Here is a 23,919-nt window from a genome sequence, read left to right as displayed (position 1 = left end):
GACACTCTCCACAGCAGAGACAGAACCAAAGGTGGAATGAGTGAAGAATTCTGAAAACTGTAGTAGCAACTTCTGTTTCATGTTAGACTCTCATCACTTCACAGGTTACGCCATCCACTCACAGAAGCCATTCTTAGGCTCCTGAAGGTCAGTTCAGCTGACTGTCAGCTGCCTCTGTCCAAGGTTGCAGTGCCACAATGACCAGATCAGAACTGGCAATGTTCCCTCAGGTGGCAAACAGAAGCAGGAAAGGGCTTTTCCTTTCACAGCAATTCTACACCTATTCAGGTCTTCTAGAAGCTTCAAACTGGCTCCCAACAACTAGGCCAAAGCCCAGGAATTACAGGCTTGGATACAGGCCCAGTGAATCACAAGGGCAGGAGTTAGCGACTATGTAACAGTCCGAGGAGCATGGGAATGACCCACAACAACACAGGTAAGAGGAAAACCTCAGTGCTGTTTCATTATGGTAACAACCTTTTTGTTCCTCAGACAGCTCTAGAGCTGTTTTTCCTGTCAATCTAGTAGTAAAGGGTGACAGAGGCTGGGAGCGGGAGAGGAGTCAAAGTCCACAGGACAAGAAAGGCAACAGTGACATTTCTTGCTTATTTTGGAATTCATAAACAGTTCAGAGGATAAACCACACTGGAGCCAAAACTGACTTAACCCTCTAGAGAAGAGCCATCTAGCTAGCACAATACCAACACATTCACAGTCTCTATGCCTGTATACAAATTTAACAAGGTCAGATAGACCAATTAAAAGCCTTCAAATCAGTTACTGTGTGCCAAAGGCTCTCTGGCCCTTTCCTCGTTAGTCCCAGACACTTACCAAGTAATACTTCTTGCTTTTGGGTGTGTACTCTGGATCCCATTCCTCTTCCCGGTTTCTCTTTGGAAAATCATTGTTGCTGTTGTTGTTATTGTTACCGGAATAGTTTCCTCTGCCCCAACCTCTCCCTCTTGCTCGAAATTGCTATAGAAATAAAGGAAGCAAAAGAAACAAAGGTCCATGTCAGCAATAGAAAATCCCTTACACATTCTGGGCGGTGGTGGTGGTGCACGCCTTTAATCCCAGCACTCGGGAGGCAGAGGCAGGCGGATCTCTGTGAGTTCGAGACCAGCCTGGTCTACAAGAGCTAGTTCCAGGACAGGCTCCAAAACCACAGAGAAACCCTGTCTCGAAAAACCAAAAAACAAACAAACAAAAAAAAAATCCCTTACATTCTGACAAGGAATGGACAGCTGCCCTCCTGTCACATGCAGTTAAACTAGCTTCTACTCATTTCTATCCTCGTTCCTCCCAAGCAGACAGTCCAAGGGTACATACACATGGCCAGAGGGCCGCCTTCAAGCAAGATCCAAGGAAATGGGGTAAATTCTGGGATGAGAAGCTGTAAGAGGCTTTGGAAGTGATTATAAACAAAGAAACAAGTGAACATAGAAGCTTTGGGAACCAAAGAATCTTGAGTCTACAGCTGGCTTGCTTAGACCAGAGGCAGAAGAAATGGTGTCCTATTGACATTCAGTTGGGACTAGAAAGAGCTGGAGGCTTAGAGAAAAAGGGAGGCCCTTACAAAGGTTCCCCGTGCTCTGCCGCCTCTTTCATTTGGACCCACGAAGTCTTTGGTCCCCAGTCTGGATTTGTCAAAACCTGTGGTGCTCTCCTCCCTTTCCTCTGCTTCCTCGGGGTACTCCTCTGCTTTGTAGGAGTGAGACGACTGGGAAGAAGAAGAGGAGGACCTAGACCGGTCTCTTGCTCTGCGGTGCTTCCTACATGAAGAAGAAGAAGGAAATCAAGACTGGTTCTGGCAGCGTCAGAGATTAACTACCAAGCAAGCGGGTTTTGTTCACCCCAACCCACCCAGCAGACGTGGTTCTGTGAGTCATTTTCAGTGACATACCTATTTCTAAGCATGTGGTGAATATGTTATTAAACATAAAGAACATAAAATAATCATGCTCTCCATTATCAGCCTGCCAGATGAACCAACAGAGAAGGCAAGAAGGTCCGTGTGAGTGGCTGACTCTGACACTGCAGCAAACCCTTATTAGTGCGCTGTTATTCCTAGCACTCAAATGCGGTTTTGTGGTGGGCACAAGGGGGTGGGAGACACTTTAAGATGAAATGAAATGTCAGAACACCTTACTGACAAAGTGACCAGAGAAGTCCACATTACTCAGTTCATAGGTGACAGAGCTGAGCAGAGCTTGGAAACAAACCTGGCTCTAATTAGCCCATTAACTCTATACAACCACCTCCTACTGAGCTCAAACAGGTTGTGCTCTTAAGTCTAGAATCTGCAGCAACTTCTCCTGGAGTTGTATCTCTTCCTTTCCCTTCATCTGGGTAAATTACAGACTAGAAAAATTAGACTAATATGATGACTCACTGTCTACACACTACAGGCTGGTGCCAGCCCTACTAGAGGTAACAGGAGGTTACTAATGACCCTGAGATGTCAGAGGACCAAACTCCCAGGAATAGAGACCTCCAGGCATTCCTTGGTGCTTCATTTATAAGAAGCATTCTGGGGCTGGAGAACTGTTTCAGCTTTTAAGAGCACTTGTTTGGCTCTCAGCAACCTCATGATAGCGCATAACCAACCACCTGTAACTCTGGTCCTGGGGAGTCAACGCCCTCTTCTGGCCTCCTTGGGCACCAGGTGTACACATGGTACACAGATTTAGGAGAAAAACACTCATGCACATTAAAAAAAGAAAAGAAAAAAAAAAGTACTCTGCCCAGCCCCCACTTGTTTTAGTATCTTCTCTTCCCATGAAAACAAGAGATCCACACTGCTGTACTCAAAACCAGAACGCAGAAACCTAACCACTCTGATACTTGGTGTTATGGTAAGAAGTTTTCAGAAATAAGATTCTCAAGAGCTTCCAATTTGGTCAAGCGATGGTAGCGCATGCTTTTAATGCCAGCACTTGGGAGGCAGAGGCAGGTGGGTCCCTGAGTTCGAGGACAGCCTGGTCTATAAAGCGAGCTTCAGGACAGGCACCAAAGTTACACAATGAAACGCTGTCTTGGAAGAAAAGAAAAAAAGCTTCCAATTTGCCAGTGCCTGGGAGGCAGAGAGGCAGGCAGATTTCTGAGTTCAAGGTCAGCCTGGTCTACCAGGTGAGTACCAGAATGGCTAAGGTTACCCAGAGAAACCCTGCTTGCAAAAACTAAAACCAAAACAGCAAAAATGCTAAAACAAAACAGAGGTTTTTATGAGTTGTAAAAAGACAGTAATAAGAACAGTGTTCAAAGATTTTCGCTTAACTCAGTCACTCAAGCATGCAGTGCCCAAGGAGGCCAGAAGATGGCACCATCTCCACAGATGGGTTACAGATAGTTTGGGCTGCCAAGTGGGTGCTGAGAATTGAACAAGTGTTCTTAGTAACATCCAACTCTGCAGCCCCAAGGTGCTTTTTATAAATGAAGAACCAAGGAATACCTTGAGGTATTCCCAGGAGTCCTCCTGACACCTCAGGGTCACTTAGTAGCCTCTTTTGTTACTTCTGGTAGGGCTGGAAACCTTCTCTAAGTAAATTGTTGAAAGTCACAGTGCAACTCAGAGCTGGGCATGTTTCAGAAATAAGTATCAATTACTTTTCTACACTCAATACTGAGATACTTATGGAGACTCACTCCACTTTCCACCAGTGGCCATGTGGGGGAGACCCAAAAAAAAAAAAAAAAAAAAAAATCAGGAAGGAATTCAAGGTCATCCTTAGTTGCTACACAGTGGGCAAAGCCAGCCTGAGACAAAGACTGCCTGCCAGCCAGCTCAAGTCTAGAATAGCAGAAATATTGCTTTTTGAGAAGGTTAAAGCTGCAACTCTGCTCCATTTAAGGAAAGGTGACTGAAACCATAGAACCTTCAACAATGCACCAAGGCTAGTTGTAGCTCAGCTGAAATGTACTTGCAGAGCATATGCAAGGCCCAAGGTTTACTCTCTAGCACCACTAGAAAAAGCAGAAACATCATGGCATTGGCATGTTATGTTGCCCTACATAACAATGAAAAATAAGTCTGCTTTTTAAAAGAAATATTTGGAACACTTCTTTGAACTGTCTATGAAACAACAATCCTGTCCTATCTCGCCTCACCTGGTTTTAAAACAGTACTATTAATTGAATGTATTAGATATTATAGTATTTTATTCTATCAATGATATTCTAAACTATAAGCACACTAAGAAAATACTCAATGAGAAAGAACATGCCCAGAAGACCTGTCACACAAACTGCTAATCAATCTCCACAATCGTTGCAACATTCATTTCTGGACAAAGATAACTTTACTTAGATAAGGAAGTTCTATTTTCAAGCTAGGGAAGACAATGCTACAGATGTTTTAGTTCCTAACCATGAAGTTCTCTTGATGAGAAGGCCTGGCGTACTCACAAGCCCAAATGAACAAGTGTTGTGTGCGCTCATGTAGTCCCAGCACTGGAGGGGCAGGGATTGAGCAACTTGGTCTACATAGTAAGTTCTGGGCTAGCTAGCAAGGGTTCCATGTTTAGACTCTGTAGTGAAAGGTGAAAAACAACCACCACCAATAAAAAATAGTGAATAACTGAGACTTTACTCCAGAATCTAGGGTGACAGGCAGGGGCATCACGTACTTCTGCTTCTTTGATCCTTTGTGAGTTTTCTCTGTTTTCTCAGCTGATCTTTCTCTTGAGTGGCTAGAGTCTCGGGAATCCACCGACTCTCTTGATTTACCTCGCTTAAGATCTCTCTCCTTATGTTTTTTACGACGCTCAATATCAAGGCGAAGATCAACAGGATCATCTTTGTATTTGCCTTCAGCCTGCTGAAAAAGATGTTAAAATTAAGGTTTTTGGGATCCAGAACTGCTAACTCACTCACTCTCAAATGTGTTTTTTGCTAATGAAGACACTGGGAATCTAAAAGCCTCACCCCAGAAAGTTTTTTTTTTTTTTTTTTAAACAATCAAGGTGCTATCTCTTGAAAACGGTATATGTGAATCTTTGTTTCCTGTGTCCCAGTAATGCCTCTAAGTGTATATGCTGAGTAAGTGTATATGCTTAGATGGCCAAAATCAGCTCTGGAAAATGTTTTTATTAGGCTTATAGGAAATGCTCACTTCTCCCTATCTAAAGAAGCCACCCACTAACCGTGTGGAATCACCTTCATGTATAAGAATAAGTAAAGACAAAAGCAACACTGCCCAGATCACATCTACAATGGCCTTCAATAACTTCCAAAAACTTCTTGAGGATAAATGTCTATGTGGCTTCAGGGACATCATGCACTGGGATTTGCCTAATAGAAGTAGGTCCTTGCTAACAGAAAGCTGTCCACACTTTATTAACACCTTATATATATATGAACCATAAACTTTCGGATACAATATTTCATTTAAATAACAAGAATAATAGGAAGAAGGTTTATTATTTTATCAATTTGTTTCTGAGAGTCTAAGACCTCCGTAGACTCAAAAAAGCCAATAAATAAACAAACAAATGACAACAAAGGACAAAGGCAGCCACCACTCCATCACTGGGGAGCTGACTGCTGGAGGCATGGAGCATAGACTTCTGCTGCTTCACTAAGGCCAGGCTGAGGGCATGTGGAGACGGAAATGGGTGGAAAATGAGAGATTGCACAGGAGTATCTCTCAACACTTTCAACCAAAAAGACAAATTTGTCTAGAAAATTTTAAAACAGTATTTTAAAAAAGGTTTCAGTAGCATAGAACAGCCATCTTATTTTAAATTTAAACTGTATATATGAATGATGGTGAATAAATATTAAAATATTAAAAACTCCATCTACTTATTTCATAGTAAAGACTGCACAGGAGTCTAATCTCTTAGTAACAATGTTATGTGCATATCATTGCAAATGTAGCCAGGCCATTTTAAAGTAACAGTAATTGACAGATGATATGGTACAATGTTAGGAAAAAAACAAAAAAGCGCACCAGCTGCTGAACACAGTCTACTGAGTTAAGATATGAATATTTCACTCTGCTCTGACATGCATGTCTTTCTGAAATCATGGTTGGAAATAGTGCATGTAGACAGTTGATTTGATAATACTTACAAGCAGAAAAATATCACAAAAAGTTTCTTCTCTCATCATGGGCACTTGTTCCAAAACGCCTCTCTTTTTTTTCTCAAGCTCACCTCAATAGACTCTGGGGTCATTTACCATATTCTAACCACTTCACAAAGGTTGTTGATACATTTTAATAAAAATTAACCCTTTGTAGTTCATTTTTAGAATTATGCCCATCCTTAAAAGAAAAACACAAACTTAAGTAGAGAGTAATTTAAACAAACACATTTCTGTCAAGTTCATGCCCAACGCACTCATTATGTTGGAACTACTGATCAAAGCAACAGTTCACCTTATAGCCAGGTTCCCGGGGACTTTTCATTTCCTCATGAGTCAAACCATGTTTTCTGAATGTACTGGGGGAAATGTCTATCCTCCTAAAATTAAAAAACACAGAAATAGTATACTATTCTGCTGAACAATATCGGTTAACATTCCAGACCCTAAGGTGGGTAATGGAGTCATAGACATAATTACTTTTTATAGTTTATCTGCTACTAGTTCTATTTCTCCCCCCTTTTCATGTTAAGATTACACGTGCATGCCTAGCATACACTATATTATTTATACCTGTAATAGAAACATTCCTTCCACCCAAAGTAAATAACTGAAAAATAGGTATTATATTCATTTGTGTATATATGTTTGTTTAAAGCACATACTACAGCTTACACAGTCAGTTCACTCCTTCCACAATATGGAACCTGGGATCTACAACAATACCCACTGAGACAGCTTGCCAGCCCAAGTTCCTTTATTTTATTTTGGGGCGGACACTACTAGGAAATGGACTCAAGTGCTCTGCATATACTAGAAAAGCACTCTATTCTTTCCCTTTACTATGTAGTAGTCCTAGCTGTCCTGGAACTTTTCTGACCTGGCTTTTCTGAAACTCAAGAGATCTGCCTGCCTCTGCTTCTCAGTCCTGGTATTAAGACACACACTTCCTGACGGTGCTTTTTACTAGTTAGCAAGGCAGATTCCTTGATATTCCTTGGTACCAAGCTGATTCCAGACAAGCTCTCCACGTTCCAAACAGATTTCCTGAATTACAAGGGATAATTCTTTTAAATCTGCTGGACCTCATTTAAACTGTTGAGATAAGTAAATTTCAAGCTTTTCCTCAACCCTCTTCCCCAGCAAATTCTCCTAAATGAAAGAGATAATGTTGTTTAGAGAAGTCAGTATTTGTTCTTACTACAGAAACCTCAGGTTCTTTGGGCCCAATGTGAGAAACTGCAGCCTGCAAAACATCCTTTCCATTCTCAAATACAAAGTCCTCAGATCTCCAAAAGCCCTAGATAATATTACTTTACCCTAAATTTTGGATCAAAAGTACATTAGTGGGAGAATGCAAAAAGGTCAGTTTAATATCAAATGACAAGTTTTTTTTTTTATTTCATATGCACTGGTGCTTTGCCTGCATGTATGTCTGTATATTGGCATCAGATCCCCTCCCTGGAACTGGAGTTACAGACAGTTGTGAGCATCCACGTAGGTGTTAGATATTGAACCTGAGTCTTTTGGAAGAGCAGTCAGTGTGCTTAAACGCTGAGCCATTCATCTCTCCAGCCCCCAAATGACAAAAGTCTTTTATTACAACCCTCAGAGTAGGCTGAGAACCTCACCTGTGTATCTCGGGGCTTTTCTTATTTTTAGCTGCTTCTTGTTCACTTCCTCTCTTTAGGTATTTAGTAAAGCGTTCATGTAATGTCATTCCAGAGGATCCAAAGTGATGTTCTGTTAAGATTCAAAGAAATACGTGAATATGTTATCTAGGGCAGACACAATGTTCAGTGGACCTGTAGCCAGAGATACAATTTAATATTCAAATCCATATAACATACATACTAAAAAAGAGAAGGAAAAGTGGCTAGTTCAGAGACATCTAATGCTGGGTTTCTAGTAAGCTCCCTTATCTCAGGGACGTGATACAAGGTCAAAGAACCTGGCTCTAACCTCCCTTTGGGGCACAGGACCAATTATTACTGACTTTAACTCTAGATGGAGCCTGTAACAGACCCAATTCAGCTTTCTGCATCATTGCTTTTGCCCACTACTCAACCTGTGCACCACTATTCATTTGCCCAGGGGATGACAGACAATTTGGGAAAGAAATTCACATCAAAACGTATACAAGATACTGCTACAAAGGAAAAGAGGTAACGGAAAAGCCATTTCTCAGAGGCTGGAGAGATGGCTCAGAGATGAAAAAAGGTTGCTATTTTCCCAGGACACAAGTTTGCTTTCCAAGGAACTCAGGACCGCAAGGGGTGCACCCACACACTGAGACAATGGGAATGTTCTATTGGGAACTCACCAAGACCAGCTGGCCTGGGTCTGAAAAAGCCTGGGATAAAACCGGACTAGCTGAATATAGTGAACAATGAGGACTACTGAGAACTCAAGAACAATGGCAATGGGTTTTTGATCCTACTGCACATACTGGCTTTGTGGGAGCCTAGGCAGTTTGGATGCTCACCTTACTAGGCCTGGATGGAGGTGGGAGGTCCTTGGACTTCCCACAGGGCAGAGAACCCTGACTGCTCTTTGGGCTTACGAGGGAGGGGGACTTGATTGGGGGAGGGGGAGGGAAATGGGAGGCGGTGGCAGGGAAGAGACAGAAATCTTTAAAAAAATAAATTAAAAAAAAAAAAAAAAACAAGTTTGCTTTCCAGCACCTTTGTCAGAAGGTTCACAACCAAATCTATCTCTAGTTCCAAGGGATCTGACCTCTTTGGGAACCTCCTATCTCAGACACATACAAATCCTTAAAAAGCCACTCCCCATACTTCATGTTGAGGGTTTTGTTTATTATCAAGATTATAGATGCTAGCATTTCAGAAATTCATCTCTAAAACATGGAAACTTCTCTCTGTGAGTTTTCAAGACAGGGTTTTGCTGTAGCTTTAGAGCCCGTCCTGAAACTAGCTCTTGTAGACCAGGCCTGCCTCTGCCTCCTGAGTGCTGGGATTAAAGTACCACCGCCCGGCTAAGCACTGATATTTCTTTAAGCTAGCCTTTAGCTTTCAACGTCCTAGAGGCTTCCTCATTCTCTATCCCAGCACTCGGGAGACAGAGGCAGGCAGAGCTCTGTGAGTTCTAGGCAAGCCTGGTCTATAGACCAGGACAGAGCAAAGCCACAGAGAAACCCGGTCTCGAAAAACAAAGACTACTGTGTGGAAACTGTTTCTACTCACCTTTAACATGATGAACAATTGTCACTATGTGCTGAGCAAACAATTCTGAGGGGCTACGCTGAGACTGAGCTGACTGTATGTGCTGGAAGATGGAACGAAATTCCTGTTCCTTTTTATTGCTATGGACTAAATCCCGACAAAGCTTTCTTTCCTGAGCCAGTAAGCCACTGGGTCTGAAAGACAAATACAAGGAGAATCAGTGTAACAGGAGATATAGAAAGTTACAATTCTTGTTTCTTTTTTGTTTTTTTCAGACAGGGTTTCTCTGCGTAGCCACGGCTATCCTGAAATTCGCTCTATAGACAGGCTGGCCTCGAAATCAAAGATTTGTCTGTCTGCTTCCCAGGTGGCTGGGATTGAAGGCATGTGCTGCCACTACCATCTGGCTGAAAGTCACAATTCTTTAACTATAAAAATACGCTAATTTTCAAGACAGTTTTCCCCCTATATATTGCAAGGCTGGCCGTGAACTTGTCATCCTCCTGTCTCAAACTCCTGAGTGTACTAGGACTGAATGAATAGGCCAGGCTTTATGGGCTGGAGGTGAAGAGGTAGAATGCTGGACAAAAAAGCCAGGGCCCTATGCATACTAAGCATGTGAGTTTTCCAACATGGAACCATGGTTTCGTATTATTATTTTGGGCCAGGGAAGGGAGGATGAACGTGTATGGCACGCACCAAGTGAAAGTCAGAATACAACATGTAGGAGTCAGTTCTTTCTTTCCACATCACCAGGGTTGGTGATGTCGCCTGTACCTGATGAACCATCTTGACGCCCCCCCCCCCCCCCCGTTTTCTCTGGAGACAGTTCCAAAGAGTTTCTATCCACAAGGCCCCTCTTGTTCTCTATCAAAGTTCAAGTAATGGTAACACATTACAACTGAGGAAAGATGGGTAACACATTACAACTGAGGAAAGATGGGTTCACATCTCATTCATCACTGAGAATCTTCAAGTGGGGAACTGTTAAACCTTGGTGACTATATTTCCTATGGCTACTTGTTTTAACAAAGGCATTGTAAAAGGTCAACTAGCTTGGCTAGGGAAGGTCGTTCAACAAGACAACACCAAGAAGCAAAGAGTGAGGCTGGTGAGATGGCTCAGGGGGTACAGGCGATGGCCTCCAAGCCAGAACTTGACCCCCAGACCAATACTGTAGGAGAAAACTCCAGAAAGAAGCCCTCTGACCTTCACATGCATGTGTGTCCCTCCCCACTTTCTAAGCATAAGTGGTAAGAGAGGAGTGTGTGGTTACAACTCCAACTGGTTGGGTATACTACGTCAAAAGCAGTCAGTCTGGGCTCTATCATGCTTTCCTGAAGTGAGGGGAGGGAGGGAAGAGGCTAGATCCATCAATTTGAAATTGGAAAAATATCAAGAGTCTGGTGACCCAAGTAAAATGGAGACATGATTCTCAAGGATCTTGACAGGTAAAAGAAACAGTGTAGGTAGGAGCTGGGCTGGAGGTAAAGACAGACCAAAATAGTGGTTTTGAGTTCCCAGAAACAAAAAAACAACAATAACGGGCTGGAGAGATGGCTCAGCGGTTGAGAGCATTGCCTGCTCTTCCAAAGGTCCTGAGTTCAATTCCCAGCAACCACATGGTGGCTCACAACCATCTGTAATGAGGTCTGGTGCCCTCTTCTGGCCTGCAGGCATACATGTAGACAGAATATTGTATACATAATAAATAAATAAATATTTAAAAAAGCAACAACAATAACAACAAAAAATCAGCCATACTGGCTGAAGACAATCTTTACCCCGGCAATGCCTAAGGGGCATAATCAATCTGTGAGCTGTTATCACTCAGTGACACTCTTCCACTCCAGGGACAGACATGAGGCTATCCGCACTGATAGGTGGCAGCAAGGAAACATTTCTGTTCTCAGGAAGAAGGGGTAATGAAACCATTTTGGCCATTAGAGCCCTGAGGGTCAACAAGGAGCACTCCTCACCGTGCAAGGTCCTCATCAAAGGAGTCCATCCGGACATTGACCTGGGCCTCCCGAGTAATGGAAAAGGAAGACTTCCCTGAGGAAAAGTCTCCTTTGTTTCCCAGCTTGTCTCGGCTCTCAGAGGTCTTCCGTGGGGGAGGTGACGAATTTTTCTCCTGGACCGCCTTGTATGCAGTCACTCGGAAATTCTTTTCTGGCACAAAGCCCCTGTGTCCACTTTCGCTCCTCTTGGCCCCTCCACGCTCCTCCTTTCTGGATCTCTCTGTGAAAGGCTCCTCCTCCAGCTCCTCCGCCTTCCTCAGCTTTTCCTTCCCTGTATGCACCAGGCTCTCCCACTTGCCTGACTTCTCTTCCTCCTGGTTTTTGCTTGCACCGGCTATAACTTTAGACATAAATTTGGGCTCATCATCAAACTCAGGTTCCTTCCTCCCCTTACTTTTGTCCTTATCTTGTTCATCCATCTCCTCCTTGTGGAAGTCAGCCATCTTTTTCTCAAAGTCATCACGAAGCTTATACCTTTTGGGTGACTGGCTGCCTCGGAAGGGCTTCTCAGTGTCAGTCTTGGAAGCAAATGGATCAGATTTCATTTTTACATCAGCATCAGAGAAGCTCCCTTTCTCTTTCAGCTTCTCTTTATCAGTATTTGTTTGTTTCTGTTCCTTATCTTTCCCATTCTCTGTTTTCTGGTCTTCCAGGTACCTAGTTATAAAAACACAAGGGAGACACACGAGAGGCCTCCTGAGCATCCTGTTCTACCACAGCACCTGGTCTGTTCCTGATCTGGTTTTAAGTCTCTGAGCAAGCATAGCTGTAGATTCCAGTATTATCACTTTCTACTTGGTACTTGTCTAATGATTTCTGGAAAAAAAAATCCTTCATGGATTTATAAACTTGGCATTTAAGAATCAATGGAACTGTGCCTTACAAAAACAACAAAAAAAAATGTAAGAGCAAGTTATTTAGGATACTGAAAAATTTTTTACTTACCTGTTGGTCTAAGGGGAAAATAACTACAGTCTCACCCCAACTTTTACTCATTCATTTAAAATCTGCTTTCAGCAAAGTTAACAGAATGTTCAACCTTGGACTGTTTTGATTTATACAACTCACATTTGGAAATACAAGTCTCAAAGAGACTTCAAATTTGCTTCAAGTCACCTAGAAGATCTACATAATGAAATATACTGTGAACACATAAAAACAAAATACTTGTTAATAGGGGAAAGAGTATGAAGGTGGCAAAATTATTATTCTAATGGAAAAGCAGAAACCAGACTCCAATCTACATTCAGTCCTAGCAAGGAATAAAACGTACACTGCAAAGCAAACTCAAACTGCATCAAAGTACAGAATTTGAACATATGCTAATTATGAGCAATGTTAAACCTAACTAGTTACATTAATGAACATGACAAAGAACCAAGGGACCAGAGAATGTGCTAATAAGAGTAAAGAATGGAAGGAGGAATCTCTTGCTCTCTCTCTTGACTGAAACATGGTCCTGGCATCTTTCCTGTAACATCCCACTCTATCCTATTCACGCAAGAACAATTCTTATAAAACTTACCATACCCTCTTATAGGGCAGCACACCCTCTCCTAATATGAAGCCTGGGCGCTTCTACAAGGGCATACGCCCACCCACCTTGTGCTTTAAAAAAAAAAAAAAAGCTCTTCTAGACCACGCCTTGGACATTCTTATTTGCCCAGTCTCCTTGGTGTGTCACTCTTCACCATGATGGACCGATGCACACAAACATGGCAGATAGTGGATCCTGGAGGTCTACAGTTCCAATGGCCAGTCATGATGGCAAAGATCTGTTTTTTGGTAGCTAACCCACAAACCTCTACTGTTTTCTGGCTCAGACTGGTAGAATTCAAGGCAATTTTTTAAACGTAAAAACATTACCACAGGCTAAAGAAACTTATGCTGTAATACAAATTCAAGAAAGCTAGAGTTAAGTTAAAAGTTTCCCTGGGCAACTCTAATGTAGGCTAATGAAAAGCCTAGAAAACAGGAACTGCCATACTACCATTATTCAGAGGTCTAACTCGGGTGTTATTACAACTAAGCTAAGTAGGGATAGCCACTTGGGGATGTGAAAAATGAGATACTTGCCTTTTCGTGTATACCGCTCCTCCCGAAGCAGCACTCTCGTCTTTCTGAGATGAACCATACGCAGAGCCAGTGGCCGGAGGACTCTTACCCACAGGGCTCTTTTTAGATGGACTCAAAGATCCAGAGCTATGGTCGAACTGACCTTGGTGTGTTCCAGACTGATATCCAGCACCACCTGACATAGATGAGCCCATCTGGGATGTATTAGAAAGTGGAGGACTAGGTTTTGGCACAGGGCTAGGGCGCGGTGACCTTCGCCTAACCACCACAGACTGGAGGGGGCTTTTGAGAGCTGGGCTTCTCTCCCGGGGGCTCAGATCAGAAGCCGAGGCCCGAGCAGAACCAGTGCTATAGGTAGTAGCATCTGGCCATGGCTTTGAGCTCTCAGACCCTTTTATATCTTGAGATGCACCTCCAGAAAATGTCTGCTCCTTGGCCTCATCTCCCTGGTTATCACCGGCTGCCTGAGATGGCCTGCTATCCTTAGAAGAGGACTTCTTCTCTTTTGTAGACTTGCGCTTAGACGATTCAACCCTGCTGTGGTTGGAGGATGACCGGGAGGATGAGGAGCGCCTTGACCTGTCAGAGGATGATTTATCAGAGGTCCTAGAATGGCTCCTGGACCGTGGTGAAGGGGACCTTCTCTTTGGGGACCGGGACCTGGACCGGCCTCGACGAGGACTGTATGCTTGCCGGTAGTTCTGCCAATTGGACCGGTAGTTTCCATAGCCACCTCGGTTATACTGGCCCCACGGATAAAAGCCTCGGTTTCGCCCACGGAAATAATAGGGCCTCCGATAGCCTCTGTTGTGGCCTCTGAAATCTCGATTCTGATACACTCGGGGGTGATTCCTTTCTCTGTTATGAGCTGGAGAATACGATCTGGAACGAGACCTAGAACTGCAGAGGAAGGAAATGGGAAAAATGTTTTTTTTACAGGGCATTTAAAAAATAACTGCCAATAAAGGTAACACTGCATTCCCTACTGTTCTGTATCATTTATTTTCAGTTTTGTTTTGAAAGCAAGAGTACAAACTTAAACATCTATTTTTTTATTATTTATTTATTTATTTATTTATTGTGTGTATAATATTCTGTGTGTATGCCTGCAGGCCAGAAGAGGGCACCAGACCTCATTACAGATGGTTGTGAAGCACCATGTGGTTGCTGGGAATTGAACTCAGGACCTTTGGAAGAGCAGGCAGCGCTCTTAACTACTGAGCCATCTCTCCAGCCCAAACATCTAATTTTTTTCTTTCAATTTTGTAAACTAAACAAAGACACAGACACAGGAGATATAGCTGGTGGTGCTGGTGCAGATGGTCTCTGGCTCTAACACTCCCATCCTAGTCATCTTCTCAGTTTAGGACAAATGTCTTAAAGACCCGAGGCTGTAAAAGTACAATTGTAACAGCTGACCACCAAACAAAAAGCACAGCTATTAAAAACTTGAAAGAATCTGCTAAAATCAGATCAGAAAAACATGAACCACACTAATCTTGTACTAGAACTGGAAATCATCTAAGTCAAATTTCTGGGGCCGAGCTTTCTGGTTGTGCTGAGACACCACAAGAGGGCACTATCTGACCAGCCAGCATCAAGCCTAAGGACTAGAGCAAGAGAGGCAAGGAAAAGGTCCTTTCTTTCATACAGAACTCAGAAGAAACCAAGGTCCACTGACACAACCATAGGGGCTCATAAGAGACTGTCTAACATGTTCAAGAACATGAAGCTGTGGACAACCCGGAGCCATGAAAAAAACCGGCTAGGGGGCTGGAGAGATGGCTCAGAGGTTAAGAGCACTGACTGCTCTTCCAGAGGTCCTGAGTTCAAATCCCAGCAACCCACATGGTGGCTCACAGCCATCTGTAATGAGATCTGGTGCCCTCTTCTGGCCTGCAGGCATACTTGGAGGCTGAACACTGTGCATAGAATAAATAAATAAATCTTTAAAAAAAAAAAAAGGCTAGTTTTATATAAAAATTTGACACAAGCTAGAGTCATCAGAGAGGAAGGAGCTTCAAATGAGAAAATGCCTCCATTAAGATCAGGCCTGTATGGTATTTTCTTAATTAGCAATAAATGGGGGTGGGGACCCAGACCATTGTAGGTGGGACCATCCCTGGGCAGGTAGTCCTGGGCTCTGTAAAAAAGCAGGCTGAACAAGTCAATAAGCAGCACCCCTCTGCCTCTGCATCTGCTCCTGCCTACAGGTCCTGACTCTCTTCAATGATGAACAGCAATATGGAAGTCAAATAAATCCTTTTCCTCCTCGATTAGTAACCCTAAGACCCCTGTGAGTCAAAGATAAGGGCAATGAGCGCCAAGTCTGACAACCTGAGTACCACTTTCAGGCTGATCTAATCAAGAACCCACATGGTGGAGAGAACCAATTCCCACAAGTTGTTCTCTGATTTCCATATGTGCAAAACACACACATGACAAATAAAAAAATGGTTTCTACAAATTCCGAGTCCCTCCCCCCTTCTTTAAGAGACACAGTCTCACGTAGCCCTGGCTGGACTTGAACTCCCAGAGAATCACCTGCTTCTGCCTCTGAAGTGTTATGATAAAGGGTATTTGATAAGGTTCTTGAATACCATTTATTCTGCCAATTATTATATTAATATCACAAGAGAATACTGCAAAAATATTTTCCCAAAACATATGTCTTCAGGAACAATAGCATGATCGAAGTATTTTTGAATTCATGTCTGAAAACAATGAAATCCATTATTTTGTACCAATTAAGAGTCTAGATAGGTATGGTAGTGCACACTTATAACCCCAACGCTTTCGAGGTGAAGGTAGGAGTATCAAGAAAAGGCAAGAATATCTCAAGACTACCCAGCAAGTTTGAAAATACTGTCAATAAACAAAAACAATGAGGGAATGGAGAGATGGCTCTGTGTAAGAGCACTTGCTACTCCTTCAGAGGACCACAATTTGGTTCTCAGGACCCACAGCATAAATTCACAACCATCTGTAACTCCAGCTCAAAAGATTTGATATCTTTATCTAGCAAGCATAGGCACAAACACAAAACAAAAACCTTCCAGTAGTTAAGAATATATGTGCAATCCTAATTACCTGGGAAGTTAAAGTAGGAGAACGTGAGTTTGTTTGAAAACAAAATTTAGAAGGGAACAAGGATGTCGCTCATTGGTAGAGCACGTTCCTACCACACAGGGGTAGTATTTCATTTTTTTTTTTTAAAGTGACCTTTCTAATCAACTTGCCTGAGAGGCTTTGTTTTGTGCTGGTAACCAAACACAGAAGAACCTTACACACTCTTAGCAAGCACTCTTCCATGGAGAGACATTGAGCTACGTTTGCTTTGATTCTTTAGTTTTTGAGACATGGTCAGACTAGCTTCAAACTCAAGAGATCCGCCTGCCTATGCCCCCCAAATGCTGGGATTAAAGTCATGTGCCAGGGGGCTGGAGAGATGGCTCGGAAGTTAAGAGCATTGCCTACTCGTCCAAAGGTCCTGAGTTCAATTCCTAGAAACCACATGGTGGCTCACAACCATCTGTAATAGGGTCTGGTGCCCTCTTCTGGCCTATAGGCAAACACACAGATAAAATATTGTATACATAATAAATAAATAAATATTTTTTTTTTTAAAAGCCATGTACCAGAATGCCTGGCGGGCGGCGGCACATGCTTTTAATCCCAGCAAACGGGAGGCAGAGGCAGGTGATCTCTGTGAGCTCAAGACCAGCCTGGTCTATAAGAGCTAGTTCCAGGACAGGCTCCAAAGCTACAGAAAAACTATGTCTCGAACCCGCCCCCCCCAATGCCTATATGTTTGCTTTTAAAATGATAATTCTTGAGGCTGGTCAGAGCTCAGGAGGTAAAGGTGCCTGTCACCAAGCATTTCAACCCATAGTTCAATCCCTGGGAAACATACAACAGGAGAGAATCAACTCCTGCAATTTGTTCTCTAACCCCTTTAGTTCACTCTGGCACTGCTTGACCATAGACATACACACAAGTAAAAGTGACACAAAATAATAGGAGCTGGACAGACAACTCAGTGATTAAGAGCATTTCTCTTGAAGCAGACCTGGGTTTCAGTCAACATTCCCATGCTGGCTCACAGTTCTCGTTAACTCCAGCTTCAGAGACTCTGCCTCTCTTCTGGCCTCCAAGATGGTGCACAAACATACACAGACAGGCAAAACACTCATACACATAAAATAAAAACAAACCTTGAAAAAAAGTAATAAAATGATAGTCTCCTTCCCTTCCTTTATTCAAAATCAACTTGCTTTGCAAAGTCTCTTACTCGCGGCAATTCAAAGTAATGAATATTAAAATATTAAGTGGTAATTCCAGAAATAACTCTTTAGTGCTCCCCTGTTTGTCTGTCTGTATGTGGGTCTGTGCATGCCACAGTGTACAATGTGTGGGAGGTCAAGGACAACTTGAAAGAGTGAGTTTTCATCTTCGACTTTATGGATCCCAGGGATAAAATTTTATCCTCAGGCTTGGCACCAAGCTCCTTTATCCGCTGAGCCATCTTGCCAGCCCAATTCTTTAGTATTTACCATGTTTCAATAGTTTTTATTGTGGTAACATTCTCTTTCTGTTGTAAATTAAGCTTTATGATAGTATTATGTATAGGGATCAGGTCTAATACCAGGCATACAAGGAGTCAGTATCCCTGGAGATAAGGAGGAGTTACTATTGTAATTCCATTTAGTAGATAGTGTTGCTTTAAGAACTTGATAACTAAGCAGATAGTATTTTTTTTTTAACTTTTTTCTCACTTTTATTTATGACAGATTTCCCACCATCTCTTCTGATCAAAAGTTCTTGGAGACAATTCCATCAGCTTTAGTCAATTGGAGAATAGAATGATAGTATTTTTTTAAGATTTATTTATTAAGTATACAGTGGTCTGCCTGCATATGTCCCTGCAGGCCAGAAGAGGGCAGCATATTTCATTACAGATGGTTGTGAGCCACCATGTGGTTGCTGGGAGTTGAACTCAAGACCTTTGGAAGAGCAGCCAGTGCTCTTAACCTCTGAGCCATCTCTCCAGCCCCAGCAGATAGAACTTTAAGGAGAAGCTTACCTTCAATTTAAAGGTAAAAAAGAATTGGTTTTCTAGTATTACCCAATGTTCTTAGATGCACCTACACCACGAAGAATAACTAGCAAAGATGCATCTAATTTCTGCTTAATGGTTGCTATTTAAGCAAAATTTAAAGTCAAGAATAAAAACTTACCTTCTATATTTTTCATTCAGAACCAGTAAAAATTAAGAAAAGAAAGGAAAGGCAGATGTAGGCTATGAAAACATAACAGGACCCCACTGAAGGGCTCTGCTTAGAGGAGTTGATCCATCACCAGCACTAAGAAGGGTGTGATTCATGGTCCCACATTTAGGCCTACTGCTGCTTCTCTTACCAATTACTAGAATAAGGGAGGACCTTGTAGGCCCCCTGCACCCAAACCTGCAGCCACTGTAAGATGCAGAAACATGAGGCTCTGCAGACTGCAAAAGAAGTTATTTAAAGAGTCACTGAAAAGGATACAGTCTGTGCAATAAAGGGAAAAAAATGAGCTTTCTCCAATTCTGTAGAAGTCAGCAGTTAGTTAATTTAAAGGCATGGTTCCTCAAACTCTCAGGATAGATACTTTCCTTGTAGGAGAGGGAAAACAAAAACAAGACCATGAAACAGATAAGCCAGAAATAAAAAATTGAGCATACAGTGGCAAACTTATCTGTGTTTTTTTTTTTTTTTGGGGGGGGAGGATTTTCTGAGACAGGGTTTCTCTGTAGCTTTGGAGCCTGTCCTGGAACTAGCTCTAGTAGACCAGGCTGGCCTTGAACTCACAGAGATCCACCTGCCTCTGCTGAGTGCTGGGATTAAAGGCGTGTGCCACTACCCAGCAACTTATCTGTTTCTTAAAAAGCATGTTTTCTAGGGGGGAAAAAAAACCCAAACCTTCTGGAATCCAAAAGTCTCCTAGGTAACAAGATAGCACTTAAACTAGCTCTAGACTTACTCAACAAATTGCCTGTTTACGACACTGCTCCTTCATTTCTCAAGTCAACCACCATGCCAAATTTGCAGCATAAGAGACAAGATCTGCCCAGAATTCCCGCTGTTCCAGAGATGGTTGGCATGTTTCGATTTGCTCTGTGTCAGTTCAATTTTGTTGTTTATCTTTGTCTGTTGAGTCATGCTTGGCTTTGAACCAATTATTAAGCTTCCATTTGCTGAATTAAATTTTAAAATGGCATCTTTCAGAACAAAATGAGCTGAAAATGAAATTTAAATCACCTAAATCAAGACTGGGTGGAAAGCCTTGACATTAACCTCTTGAGGTATAAACATAAAATCAGTAGTTTTCCCTTCAGTCTTGAGGCTGACTTTTCAGAGTCATTGAGATTTAACTTTGAATATTTTTTTCTTTAGCCAATTATACATTTAATGTTTAAGTGCTATAGAGCTACAGAAGCCATCAATAACAAAACTTTATTGACTTTATCTAAATAAGTTTTAAGGTCATAATAAATTTTCAGAAAAAGATTCCAGATACTTATTAGGAGACTTCTTAAGAGGATAAAATGATACAACAGTACCTTGCTAGCTCAATTTGAAAGAAAAACAAACTGCACAAAGATCCCCTCCAGTATTTACACCTGTGTTTCCCCCTACTCACATGATGATGTGGGAGTGTCATATCAATCTGTTGATTTCGTTGGTTAAGTAATAAACACACTGCTTGGCCTCATAGGTTAAAGCATTGGTGGGAGGAATAAACAGAATAGAATTCTGGGCGGAAGAGGAAGTGAGGTCAGACTCTGCTCTGCTCCCGGAGAGACCCAACAGCTGCTCTCTGGAGCAGAGACACCAGGATGGACATAGGCTAGAATCTTCCCGGTAAGCGCACCTTGGGGTGCTTACACACATCATTAGAAATGGGCTAGTCCAGGTGCGAGAATTGGCCTGTAAGGGCTAGAGTTCATGGGCCAAGCAGTTCTTTAAATGAATACAGTTTGTGTGCTGTTATTTCGGGCATAAGCTAGCCAAGCGGCCGGGGTGTTGGGGACGCAGCCCTGCCTCCGCTCATATTACAACAACATGAAGAAAATTATAAGCATTGTAAGTTTTTTAAATTCATCCTTAGAAGAAAATTTAATCCCAGGAATCAAGAAGATGAGACACAAGGATCTCAAGTTCAATGCCAGCATGGACTACATGTTACAAAGCCACCATGCTTTCAATGAAATGAGAAACCTGCCTTAACAAACCAAGAGAACAACTGAAATGGAGATGTTTACTGACGGTTTGAAAACTAAAGGTTTTCACGATAAATTAAAGAACAATCATTTTCACATTTAGTAAAAGAACACTGCTGGTGTTTTTAACACTCACTTAAAACTTAAAGCTTTTAGTTTTAAGATGTCTTGTTAAATAAATGGTAACTTAGTGACCAGCACATTAATATATTTCCACGATCTCTGGTAAATTCCTCTTTTCATTGCTGATAAATGAGTTTGTTTTAAGCCTTCAAAATCAAGTTAGTAAAGATAACCAGCTATATGATTTCAAGCAAGGAGTTTAGACACAAACAAAATGCTTTCTTCTAAAGTGTACTGTCAAAGGACAAGAATTAAGCAAACAGCCTGACAATGAAAACCCATCCTAACTGCCATGTGACAGGAACAGAAGTGACCAAAGTCCTTCAATGCCCCAAACAGCTCAGCCATCATCTCAACAGATAAAACTGTGCCCCTACCTCAGCCTGCGTTTCCTTGAACGGGAGACAGATCGGCTTCTGGACCGAGACTTGGAAAACGATCGAGACCGAGATCTGGATGCAGATCTTGAGCGAGAAGAGCGAGACCCAGACTTCGATTTGTTTGTTTTTGACATCTTGGAAGAGAGGGTTGCCGTTCAACACCTAGTGTAAGAGGGTACATTCAAACAAGCACATGAGTTACAAATCATAACTCTCTAAGCACCGGGGGGAGGGCACAATAAAAGTATTTTAAAAAAACAATTCATAGCCAGGAATGTTCATGAACACCAATAATCCTAGCATTTGGGAGGAGAGGCAAGGATAGGGTGGTTTATGTAGTTACAGGCCAGTCAGAGCTTCATAGCAAAACCCCAACTCAAAAAACATAACTTTACTCTCTCCTACTTTTTATTTTTATATTATCTGGGGCTAAAGAGATGGATAATCCTACTGCTCTAACAGAAGACCTTCGTTCAGCTCCTACCACATTCAGGGTCACAACCATGTGTACCCTCTGTCTATCTTTCCATGTAGGCCAGAATAAGATGTCAAATCCCCCAGAGTTAGAGTTACAGTAGACTGCTGTGAGTTGTCCATTGAAGGTGCTAGGAACTGAACTCAGATGGGTACCTACCATAGTAGAAACTCTCAGTTACTGAGCTATCTCTTTCGCCCAAGACTAGATTTCTATGTGGATGTTAACAATCAGAACTCAAGGCCTCATATGTCCATGGCAAGCATTTTACTGACTCAGCTATCTCCCCAGACTAACTCATTTTCTGGTCTCCATTTTTCTTGGGGGTGGAGTGGAGGGGTCTTTTGAGGAGACAGGGTTTCTTTGTGTAGCCCTGGATGTCCTATAACTAGTTCTGTAGACCAGGCTGGCCTCAAACTCAGAGATCCACCTGCTTCTGCCTCCTGAGTGGTGGGATTAATGATGTGCACCACCACCACCAGGCTATTCTTCATATTTTTTAGGAGTCATACTGAGTAAGTAGTCTCAAAGTCAAGTGTGGTAGTACACCCTTTAATCACTACACTCCGGAATTAGAGACAGAGATCTGTGAATGTGAGGTCAGCCAGGGCTGGGCGGTGGTGGCGCACACCTTTAATTCCAGCACTCAGGAGGCAGAGGCAGGCAGATCTCTGTGAGTTCCAGGCCAGCCTGGTCTCCTCTACCTGCCAAAAAGAAAAGAAAAAGAAAAAAGCAATGTGTCAATTAAAAGCATCAAAAATAATTTGCATATTGTGTCTGGCTTTTATATGAGTTCTGGGAAGCAATTTTGGGTTGTTAGACCTGCACAGCAAACACTTCCCAGTGAGCATTCATCTGACCTCTGGTATATTCTTAGCGCTTGAGTGTTTTGCACATGTCTATATGTGTACTAGGTGCAACCAATAGGTCAGCAAAGTGTGTCAGATGCCTTGAAACTCAGGAGCTGGAGTTAGAGATGTTTATGAAGAGGCACCAAGTGGGTTCAGGGAACCAAACTGGAATCTTTTGTAAGAACAATAGTGCTCTTAATCACTGAGCCATTTCTCCAACCCCTCCCTGAGATATTTAGTATCAACAAAATCAAATCATATGATCTGCCCTATCAAAAAAGGGGAGAGAGAAAAGAGAACTTTCAATGACCACACTAAAGGCAGTACATAGACATTCTTGTCATACTAGCTAGATAACTGAGATATGGCTGAGGCTATACATTGTTCAGTCTGTACAGTGGCTGCCTAACACATACAAGGTCCTGGGTTCAATCTCAAAACCAAATAAAACGTGAGTATGTGCTCTATGCTTGCCATCCCAATATGGAGGAGACAAATATAAGAGGATCCAAAGTCAAATAAAGGTCACATCACCTGGCCTGTTCAGGACATGTCTTAAAAAAAAAGTGAGACTCTATCTCAAAAAACGAAGGGAGGGAATGGAAATAAAGGGGAAGAAAAACCACCAGCTATAAAGTTCTAACAGCACTCCATACTTGTGCTATTTGTCTCAGGGTGGCTGAGGTAGGAAAGCACAGCTCAGGTGAATTTTAAACATGTTTACTATTTTCTTCATTTCTCCCGAGAATGAACTCTCCAGAGTAAAAGGGAAAGGGGAAACAACATTAAGAACAGTTGTGACGATCCATCTAGGGAACACTTTCAAAGACTCTCAACCCCACATATAATCAAGAAGCAAATTACAGATCTCTCTTTGACACATCTATTAAATGCCTCATATGCTATTTTGTACTAAAATCAGCAAAAAAATCTTTCAATTTATAGAAAATATTCACACCTGCATCAAACACTTTCCTAAAGGGTAGGAGTCATCCTTCTGGTAAGTTTACTGCTGAAACAACTTAAAAGTTTTAAAATCTGCATATGTTATAAAAACAAAATTACTTAGGAACTAAGTTTTAAAATACTTTTTTTTTTTTGCTTGTTTTTGAGATTCTAAGAAGGGTCTTACTATGTGGCCCTTGCTGGCCTGAAATTATAAGATCTCCCTGCTTCTGCCTTCTGAATACTGGGATTAGAGGTATAATAGCTATTTACTTATGAAAATTGGTTAAGATTTGCTTTCAAATAACCAATGGATACATATATAAATATTTAAAATAATCTAGCACAAGGCATGGTGGCAGAATGCCCAGGTTATGAGGCTAAAGCCAATAGGATTCTGGGTTTGAGGCCAGTATGACAATCTCTTTCTTCTAAACTTTAAGCTTATTTTACCTGTACTGTATGGATGTACTTTCTCAAGTAAATAAACAAAAAAAAAAAAAAAAAAAAAAAAAAAAAAA

At 42.0% G+C, this 23,919-nt stretch overlaps 1 protein-coding gene across 1 annotated transcript in view; it reads right to left on the bottom strand.

Annotated features, from left to right (window-relative positions):
• The window catches only part of Thrap3 (thyroid hormone receptor associated protein 3), a 34,216-nt gene that overhangs the window by 1,073 nt on the left and 9,224 nt on the right, over positions 1-23,919 (bottom strand). The window contains 9 exon segments of the mRNA XM_050156355.1: positions 832-975; positions 1,577-1,772; positions 4,626-4,813; positions 6,380-6,464; positions 7,716-7,827; positions 9,288-9,460; positions 11,246-11,944; positions 13,364-14,263; positions 21,125-21,289. Coding sequence (XP_050012312.1) covers positions 832-975; positions 1,577-1,772; positions 4,626-4,813; positions 6,380-6,464; positions 7,716-7,827; positions 9,288-9,460; positions 11,246-11,944; positions 13,364-14,263; positions 21,125-21,261 — 2,634 coding nt within the window. The 5' untranslated portion in view covers positions 21,262-21,289.

Source organism: Alexandromys fortis, unplaced genomic scaffold (genome assembly GCF_014885135.2).
Source record: "Alexandromys fortis isolate MF-2015 unplaced genomic scaffold, M_Fortis_MF-2015_v1.1 scaffold_26, whole genome shotgun sequence".
NCBI lineage: Eukaryota > Metazoa > Chordata > Mammalia > Rodentia > Cricetidae > Alexandromys > Alexandromys fortis.
The sequence above is the reverse complement of the archived record's forward strand: the minus strand, read 5'-3'. Positions and strand labels throughout refer to the sequence as shown.